At 44.4% G+C, this 10,460-nt stretch overlaps 1 protein-coding gene across 2 annotated transcripts in view; it reads right to left on the reverse strand.

Moving 5' to 3' along the window:
* LOC310848906 (uncharacterized protein) overlaps positions 1-9,533 on the reverse strand; it is a 36,643-nt gene extending 27,110 nt beyond the window's left edge. For both annotated transcript variants that reach the window (XR_014566676.1, XM_083748502.1), the window contains exons 1-2: positions 9,146-9,533; positions 9,005-9,055 (exon numbers count right to left, since the gene is read on the reverse strand). Coding sequence is in view for 1 of the 2 variants with exons in the window: in XM_083748502.1 (XP_083604628.1) it covers positions 9,005-9,055; positions 9,146-9,387 (293 nt within the window). In the remaining variant the exon portion in view is untranslated. The remainder of the gene's footprint in view (positions 1-9,004; positions 9,056-9,145) is intronic.
* Between the last annotated feature and the right edge of the window lie 927 nt (positions 9,534-10,460).

Raw genomic sequence — 10,460 nt, forward strand, 5'->3', positions numbered from 1 at the left:
ATCAGTGATATGTTGCAGAATACAGCTTTAAAAAAATCACAACACTCTGGAGGGGCCTTAAGAGGTTTTGACATATTGAGCTGTGGTGCTGCCCTTGGAATAAGGAGTGGGAACAGGCAATCATCAGGCTCTTGGCTGTACAACAGGTTACTGGTTGTAACAGTTTCCATCCCTGCAGGAGAAGGGAGCAGCAGTAGGCAGTGTGGCCTTTTCAGTCCTCTATTTTATGAAATTTCAATTGAGGTGCCCACCGCTCCTCACTGAGATCTCCTAAGCAAATATAAACAGAGCAGCTGTTTTAAGTGGCCCACAAACCATATGCAGGCACAGACATGCTGTTTCCATAAATAAATACACCCACACTCTGCTTGACACGTGACAACACTCGGGGGAAGGCAATTGTCTGCTGGTCCCAGGGGGCGTCACTAGGACTAATGGGATGAAATTGAGCAAAAGCAAATGCAGAGTGAATATTAGGAAACATTCCCTGACAGTGGAATCTATTTGAGGCCCGAATCTCCCAGGAGAGCAGAGCCCATCACACTTTGCACTGCAAACAGGACTGGACAGGGCACAGCAAAACACCTCAGGGAGCTATCCCACACATGCAGGGAGAGCTCACCAAACACCCAGAAGGGAATACTGTCTATGCACACACAAACTGCTATAGGGAGCACTGGGGCATGGCTGATTCTCAGAACTACTTTGCCCGCAGTGACCACTCAACTTATATTATGTGGTGGCTTGTCTTGGATAGACCACTCAGTCCCCCTCTGCCCACCCCCTCATGTGCACTTCCATTAGCTAGACTCACGCAGGCTCCTGATTTCTCGGTTTCTCTAGATGAGAACCCTTTCTCCCTTCTTGTGCACATAGAAAACAATGTAGAAATCTGAAGTGCTGCCCTGCATATTTACCTGTTACATGCTGTTGCAATTTACAATTACTTGTTGTAATTGTGTGTGATGTATTGCTATACTGTATGTGGTTTGATCCTGTGTGTCTGTCATGGACTGGCTGGATGCCAAGGGAAGAAGGCTCAGAGCCCAGAGATTGGTGGTGGGACAACGAAGAGAGGTCAGAAGGAGAAGACTAGGAGGGTTTCAGAAGGAGGCAGGTTTAACATTAGTAAAGAAAGTAAAATACCTGGGGGTGAACATGACTTCTAAGAATGTTACCTTATTTAAAGATAATTATGAGAAGTGTTGGTCAGAAGTGAAAAAGGATCTTGAAATATGGTCAAACTTGAAGCTTTCCCTACTTGGTCGAATTGCTGTTATTAAGATGAATGTATTGCCGAGAATGCTGTTTTTGTTTCAATCATTGCAAATTATAGACAAGATGGACTGTTTCAAGAAGTGGCAAAGGGACATTTCTAGATTTGTCTGGCAGGGCAAAAAGCCCAGAATAAAATTTAAGATACTTACGGATGTGAAAGAAAGAGGGGGGTTTGCCCTGCCGGACCTTAAATTATATTATGAATCAGCAGCATTTTGCTGGTTGAAAGAATGGCTGCTTCTTGAGAACACAGACATCTTAGATTTAGAAGGTTATGATAATGCTTTTGGGTGGCATGCATATCTATGGTACGGAAAGGAAAAAGTGCATAGGGCTTTCAAAAATCATATTGTCAGAAAAGCACTGCTTAATGTCTAGATTAAATATAAAGACTTTTTGGAGAACAAAACCCCAAGGTGGCTATCACCTATGGAAGCAAAAGCTCTGAAAAAACTCAATATGGAGACTAACTGGCCAAAATATTGGGAAATTTTGGAACAGGAGGGTGATAAATTGAAATTGCAGAGCTATGAGAAACTTAAAGATAAGGTGCGGGATTGGTTACACTACTTCCAAGTAAGAGAGGCCTACAATTCGGATAGAAAAATTGGCTTCCAGGTGGAAAAATCAAAATTAGAAACAGAACTGTTAGAACCCAATGCTAAGATATTATCAAGAATGTATAACTTGCTGTTGAAATGGAATACTGAGGATGAAACGGTAAAATCTGCTATGATAAAATGGGCATAAGATGTTGGACATAATATTATGTTTGCTGACTGGGAACAGTTGTGGACCACTGGGGTTAAATTTATGGCATGTAATGCCTTAAGAGAGAATATTATGAAAATGATATACAGGTGGTACATGACCCCAGTCAAGCTTGCAAAAATCTATCATTTGCCCGACAATAAATGTTGGAAATGTAAAGAAACTGAAGGTACATTCTTTCACCTTTGGTGGACGTGCCCAAGGATCAAGGCTTTCTGGGAAATGATTTACAATGAAATGAAAAAGGTATTTAAATATACCTTTCTGAAGAAACCAGAGGCCTTTCTCCTGGGCATGGTCGGCCAATTGGTGTTAAAGAAGGATAGAACTTTCTTTATGTATGCTACAGCAGCTGCAAGAATACTCATCGCAAAGACAGAGGACTTACCCACCTTGGAAGAATGGCAGATGCAAGTAATGGACTATATGGCAGAATACGAGATCAGGGAGAAGAGTTGTTGGAAGAAGACTGGAAGAAATTTAAAATCTACTTACAAAAACATTGTAAAATTTTTGAATGTTGGTGACATTGAAATGAAATGAATGGGTTCTAGTAAAAAAGGTAAAATATAAATATGAAAGAAGGGATAGATATTAGATGAAAATTAGGAACAAACAATATGAGAAGAAAGATAATTAAGGATAAAATTAATAAGAAGGAATTTGCTAATTAATTTCAAATTGGAATACAAGAAAGGGGGTGCGAGGAAGTCAAGAAAATAGGTTTATGAACGGTAAGAAATTAAAGAGAGGGATTTTCTTTTTTTTGATTTTTTGAATTTTCTTTTAGTGTTTTAATTTTTAAATTTTTTCTTTTCTCATGTGTTAACTGTTTGTTTTACTGTATTCTGATGTTTTTTGTATGTTTATATACTTTGTGTTTTTTTATAATAGATATTTATTAGATTTTCCAATTTCACACAAAAAACAGAAATACAAAAGTACAAAAATACACAAATACATAATCAAACAAGAAAAAACAAAACAAAACAAATATAGTTTCCAAAACTTATTTCTATTACCTTGTTTCTCGAACCTCCTCTGACCTCCCCCTTTTGCATTCCCGTTCGAATCTTAGTTCAGCAAATCCTTATATAGCTTGTTTATAACTTATTTTAGCTTATTACTCCACTTTCACTTTACAGCTGGTAACCACTTAATTTCTGTCCAACAACATTCTAACATTTGTTAATTTTGCAATATTTCTGCAAATAATCTTTAAATTTCCTCCAATCTTCTTCCGCCGACTCTTTTCCCTGGTCTTGAATTCTGATGGTCATTTCTGCCAGTCCCATATAGTCAATCAGGGTTTAGTGAGAAGGAAGAGGTTGAGGCAGAGAGCAGTCCAGACCCAAAGGCAGGAGAGGAAGGGGGCCAGGAGACAGAGATGAGGCAGGCTGCTGGAGAAGCCAGGGAGTCTCCCCCTCCTGCTGCAACCGGCTCCCCTCCCAACTGCTCTTCCAGGACCAGAAGAGGTATGAAGAGGTCCATCATGGCATCTCCCGTCCAGAACGGCATTGCACAGGACTACTTGGGCATTTCAGGGGAAGCAAAGAGATGTGGCCATGTCATGGGCACTGGGAAGTGTATCCATAACCCCGTGTCAGCATTGCACATGTGTGACAACCACAGACCCATTCATACCAAGGCTCATTCTCATGGTGGTGTCCTTGACCAACTAGTTACCCCTATGCCATTGCAGCACATCATAGCCAGCCTACACTTAGCCAATGCCTGGTGTATTGATCACAATTACATGTCAAGGGTTGGGTAGTGCCTGCACATGGACTAGGGCCACCCCAAGGAATGTGGGGCAGGGGGCATCACCAGGACTCAGCAGCCCAACCTGCCTCAACCATGGCAACACAGCTGGCAGCTCAGAGTAGTCACAGAAGCTGGCCAGGACCTTTTGCTGCTGGCAGGAGCTGGGCCAATGCAATGGCAGCTCTGCAACATTGTGCTGCCTCCACACATGCTACAATACACTAGTGTATTGGGGCTCACAGAATATTCTGAAGCCACCCACTTGGTATCTCTGGTGAGTTCATCTCTACAACTAGCCTACTTCATTTCTCTACGCTTGATTACTAGTGATAGGAGGGGTGTTGATACACAAAAATTGAGCTATACACTCGGGCAGTTATTTGCGGGTCATGTCTACATACGTTTGCTACCAGCAAAAGAAAACAGCTTCAGCGGCACATACTATATGTGTCACTGAAGCAGTTCCCGTTTATTGGCAACAAGGTGAGGTATGCTGGGTCTGTTACACTTCCCGAAACTGTTTTCTACCAAGGCTTACATTCAATAGAAAGAATTGTGGCAGAAAGTGGAATGTAGTGGAAAGTCGTTCTGTTATTTTATTTTATTTTATTTATTTTCTGCACTGTCTTCATCTCCTTAAATCTAAAACACCAACTTTTAAAATGAAAACACCAGCATCTTCAACTATCATAATTACAGTTATTAAAATATTGTTAATACATAATTTGCACTGTCTGCTACTCCTTAGAGTATTTGTGGTTTTCTTTGATGTAGACATTAACAGCACAATCATATACATGCCTACTCAGATGTAATCCCTATAGAGTTCAATAGATAAATTTGTATAGCTGCAACCCTAAATATACCAAACGTTTATATATAAAAATATTTGGAAGATGGGGCTGTGAGGAAAAAGAAGCTGTATTTGAACTGAAATGAATGCCTTTGAGAATGCCTTCTTTGGCAACGTTTTGAAGAGCCTTACCTGTTGCTGTAGTTTCTTTCTTGCAAGCACTCCTTCAAACCATGCTACAACAACCCTGTTAGGTTGGCCAGTGTCCAGGGGTGGGCAAAAGGTAGACTAGAATATATTGGTAGATCTCTGGGAGATTTGTAGTCAATTGGCAAGAGAGAGACTCTTCCAGTTGTTTTAACAATAGCAAAATGACACACAGCCCTTTGGAAGTTTGACAACTGAAATTAAGACAGCTGGTGGAAACTAGGAATAGATCCATGTGTGGTAAGACTGTGAGCTCATCTCATTTCTGCTCTGAAAAAAAACCCTGTGCTTAAGAACTCTTTAGAGAGGCCATGCTCTTTCATACTAAAGAACCTGGCTGCAATTGGTGACTCCTGGGGATTTATGTAAGGCAGATACCAGGCACAAAAGCCTGAAGTCTGCCCTCCCCTAGTTTACTAAACATTTATGAATGTACAGGTAACTCCTTGCAACTTATGTGCATTTTACTTGCGCACATTTAGCTTCACGTGCTTGGCAACAATGAGAATGAAAAGGGGGCAGGCATCTGATAGGGCGGGGGAGACTTTGGCAATCCCACCAGTGAACCCAATGAGATTTGACTACAGTCATACCTTGATTGTCAAACACCTTGGTACTCATACATTTCGGCTCTTGAAAGATCGAAACCCAGAAGTGAGTGTTCTGGTTTTCAAATGTTTTTTGGGGAGCTGAATGTCCGGTGTGGCTTCTGCTATTGTTTCCGGCATGCCTGCGCAATAGGAAGCCGCACTTCCTATTGGTTTCTGAACATTTCAGAAGTCAAATGGACTTCCGGAACACATTCTGTTCAAAAACTAAGGTATGATTGTATATGCAATTTTGGCTTTAAACAAAAAACCCAGAATGTAACCCACGTACGTTGAGAGTCACCCCCTAGCATAGATAGGGGGCAAGAGCAGCCACTGCAGGTGGCACTTTCTGGGGGTGGCACAGTGGCGTAGCTAGCTGCTTGGGTGCCCGGTGCAGTGTGCATGTCCTGTAGTCGGGGGCGGGGGGCGGGGTGAGTTGCCCATGGGGGCGGGGCGAGCCAAGGCAGGGCATGCTGCATGGAGCCTCTCCACAGTCTCCCCCTCAACTGTTGGGTGGCTGAGGTGGTGGGCAGGCGCGAGCTCCGCACTGCTCAAAAAAGCAGTGCAGCGCTTGCAGGCAGTCTGCCTGCTGCCTCCCTCTCACAAGATATGCATGGCTCAGGCACGCTGCAGGCCCTGCAGTGTGGTGCCCAGTGCCCCCGCCTCACCTAGCTACCAGTGGTGTAGGAAGGGGGGGTGCAGTGGGTGCTGGAGTTATTTTTTCAAAAAAAAGGTTTGTGAGCCCATTTTTAAAAACACACACATTTTTGCCATTTTGTCACCACCACCCCTCAGTGATGACACCCAGGGCGGCCCACACACCCCTTCCTACACCACTGGGGTGGCACAGCGCAGCCCCAATCCTGGGTCAAACCTGACCAGGGAGCGGAGAGAGGACATTCCCTGTTGGGCTAGGGACCGAGAGACCTGGGTTCACTCAGCCACAGAGCTCACTGGGTGACTTTGGGCTAGTGGCCTTCTCTCTGTCCTGCACTACCACACAGAGTTGTTTTCTGAGGATAAAATGGAGAGGACCATATATGCCACCTTCAGCTCTTTGAAGGAAAGGTGCAATATAAAGGAAATAAAGTCTCAGCTGGTTAGAGTGTGGTGCTGATAACGCCAAGGTTGCAGGTTCGATCCCCATATAGGACGGCTGCATATTCCCGCATTGCAGGGGTTGGACGAGATGATCCTTAGGGACCCTTCTAGCTCTACATTTCTATGATTCTAAGGCTATGATCCTGTGCACATTTACCTGAGGGTCAGCTCCAAGGAACAGTGGAAGTTACATTTGAGTAAACCTGCTTGTGATGATGTGAAGACACATTTCAGCTTCCAAGAATAGCTATTACCTCAAGCTTCTATTTTTTACGACTATCGTCTCTGAGCCCTGTGTTACTTTGGCATCAAGCGACTTTATCATGACAGTTGCGACTGCAGCTATTGTTCATTATGTGTCACATGGTTTTGGAGCACATTTCAGGCAGACTTTTTGGGATCTATTTGTGGCACAATCCTGAAAGGTAGTAGAAGAGTCCCTTGATGGCATATTAGAGATTTAATGGAATTATTATGAATGCTATAATAATTATTGATACATCATCTAGGCTTTAAAGGAAAAAAACTGAATTGAGATGTTTAAGGCTCCAATTCTGTACTCACTGTAACCTGCATTAGACTTAGTGGGGCTGACTTCCAAGTAGGCAGGTATTGTTGTTGTTTAGTCGTTTAGTCGTGTCCGACTCTTCGTGACCCCCTGGACCAGAGCACGCCAGGCACTCCTGTCTTCCACTGCCTCCTGCAGTTTGGTCAGACTCATGTTTGTAGCTTCGAGAACACTGTCCAGCCATCTCTTCCTCTGTCGTCCCCTTCTCCTTGTGCCCTCTGCACTATTTATATTAGCAAGTCACACCTCCTCCCCACCCAATCAAGGCCTTTCAGGTCAACCACTTACACCCTCCCAGCCCACACTGCTGCCCATATGAACAACCAACCGAACTCGCACAGATATTTTGGTGCTCCTGCTTCAGAGACCGTCACAGAAAGAATCCTGCTTCCTGCTGCTTTAGCCTGCTGCTCACAAAGGCCAGGGAATAACAACACAAACTCAGAGGAGAGCTTGCAAATATATGCATCTGATTGGGTGGCAAGGCTCTTTGTGGTCCTGCCCTGATGCTGTGGACCTTTCAGTGCATTTCTGAGGGACTCCTGGTTGGCTAGAGTTTATTCCAAGGGAAGTAAAAAATGGAGGCCCTCTCCAAGCCACATCTATTGAAATGTAATTTCTTTCACCCCTGCAGCCAGCGGTGGGACACTGAGATGATTGTTATTGGCTGTGCTGTCCAGAGATGGTTGGCTGGCCCAGCAGATTGACAGAAACAACTCCAGAATCTCTCTTAATGTGAGGTACAGGTAGGTAGCTGTGTTGGTCTGACGCAGTCGAAATATATATAAAAATAATAAAAATTGTCCAGTAGCACCTTAGAGACCAACTAAGTTTCTTGGTATAAGCTTTCATGTGCATGCACACTTCTTCAGATGTTAATGTGAGGTACTTTGTTGGATGTGACTGTAAAGAGCAGAGGAGGAGTTGGGCTATAGCTTTGGAGTTGAAGGCACCCCACCTGCCTTAATGGCCCAATCTCTACTGGTACAAAGCATGATGCTTCTGATGCAAGCATGATGTCCCCATTTGTAGCCATTTTATACCTCCTTTTATACCTGTGAAGTGGATAAGGCTGAGAGTTTGCAACCGGCCCAAGGCAGGAAGTGAGCCAAACACCAATGAGATGAGATGAGTTTAGAAGGTGAAACGGCCCAGGCTCATATTGTTATTGATTATCAAGGTTAGCAAAATGGTGGTTGTTTGTTGAGAGTTGTGAAAATTGAGGTTCAGAGTATATTTTGCAATCCACAAAAGCTTGGCTGGTTTTTAAGATGATGTACCACATGACTTATTTTGTCACACCTTGTTTTGTGTGCTTCTGTGGGGAAGGGGGCCTATTTTGGGAATTGCAGCAAAGGACTCCAGCCACCTTAATCCAACCTTTCCTGGCAGACATGAGCTGGGTAGGAAAGAACACAGCCCATAGAGGGAAAGGGCATTGATTTAGGGGCAAAAAACACACCTGAACAGGTTGAATCAAAGAGTATCAATGGGTGAAGCACTCTTTAGTCCTCTGCAGGTTTTGGCTCTTTCTCCCATCCTCCAATTTTGCCCCTGTGTGGGTTCTGAGAAAGGGAAAGATCAGGCTGGCGCAGTGTTTGCAGCTTCCTGTCTTCAAAGCCAGCCTAGCCCTATACCCAGCTCTGTCCAACAGCATCAGCTGGGCGGAAGCACCAGAAGCATGACATCCCAAAATGGCTGGTAGAGCATAATATGTGGAGCCGCAAGGGCCTTGCTGGGCCTTAGCTCCTCTCCAGCAGTTTTCTATTTCTAGATTTCATAATTTGGCATCACAAATGTCTTTAAAAACAAACACCAAGAATTTCTCATTCATAGAAAAATTTCTAGATGGGTTGGTAGGGAAAGAGATGACTGAAAAAAAACCAAGCAGAGCTTTGAAAAAAGTCCATATCTCCCCAAGCCCACACTTACCCCTTCCTTGCATTTGCACAAAAGCATCGTTTCCAAAATGTCCTGAATGATCTGAAAAGCAAAATCGTAAGAATTTAAGTTCTGCAAAACAAGGAAACCTACATGCACACAGTGGTGTGACATCCTGAACGCTGAATTCACCTTTTAAAGTCATCTTGCACATCAGCCACAGTGGCCCTCTCCTCTTGTGGGTCTGCCTCCCTCTTCTCAAGCATCACAAGTCCCTTCCAGCGCAGTTCAGGGCCAGAGCTGATTGAGCGCAGCCTGCGAGGTGCATCTTCTGCCTCTGCGCTGTCTTTATTGCTGACAGTCTCTGCAACACGGCCTAATTCCTCCCAGCGGGCTTCCTCCACACTGGGAATTAGAGGTTTAGAGGCGAGCATGCCGAGTGAGCTGGGTCATAGCGGTGGATCTCCACCCCACAGGGCCAGGCAGGAGGGCTGTGGGATATTCAAGCAATCGCCTCTCTGCCTGGCCCCTTACTCTAATTTGCTCAGTGGTAGCCTAAGTGCTTGACAGGCAGTTTCTTTCTGTGGAGTTTGTCCCTCCTCCCCTCCCTTGTCACAGACGGCACACTCTTTCTTGGCTCCAGACTTCCTCAGTATGTCACTGTTTACTTTTAAAAGACAGCGAAACTGGAACGAGAGGATTCATTTCCCCTCCTCGACACGGGAATGAGCACGTCTGATGCTTTACGGTGGCACCCGCCTCCGACAGGACAAAGGAAGGTCCCACAAATTCCTCACAAGGGATTTAGTAGCGTAGCTTTGAGATCAGATATGACAGTTTCTCAAGCCCAAGGCAAGCCTTACCATTAAGCAAAGCAGGTCACAGCCTCAGGTGGGTAGATGCGGAGGGGCAGAGGAGCGGTGGCAGTTCTGCCCCCCCACCCCACCCCCGGCCATGCCTCCTGAGCCCTCCCCAACATGAATAGGTTGTACATGTCATTCCTTGTGGGTAAATGCAGGGGGGGCAGGGGATTAATTGTCTTATACCAAATACTCAGTTCTAGATCTGCCTCAGTTCTTTGGGGTTTGTTGGGTTTTATTTGGCCCCATTGAAAGAGAAATCAGACGGCATAGTGGTATAGTTTATGGTCTACATTCTGCTCTGAAAGGAATTGCTTGTGTACTACTACTACTACTACTACAAATAATAATAATAATAATAATAATAATAATAATAATAATAATAATAATAATTTATTTATACCCCATCCATCTGGCTGGGTTTCCCCAGCCAATCTGGGCGGCTTCCAACAAAATATTAAAATACAATAGTCTGTTAAACCTTAAAGGTTTCCCTAAAGAGGGCTGCCTTCAGATGTCTTCTAAAAGTCTGGTAGTTGTTTTTCTCTTTTACATCTGGTGGGAGGGCATTCCACAGGGCGGGTGCCACTACCGAGAAGGCCCTCTGCCTGTTTCCCTGTAACCTGGCTTCTCGCAGCAAGGGAACC

Source organism: Podarcis gaigeae (assembly GCF_964106915.1).
Source record: "Podarcis gaigeae genome assembly, chromosome: 7".
Classification (NCBI taxonomy): Eukaryota; Metazoa; Chordata; class Lepidosauria; order Squamata; family Lacertidae; genus Podarcis; species Podarcis gaigeae.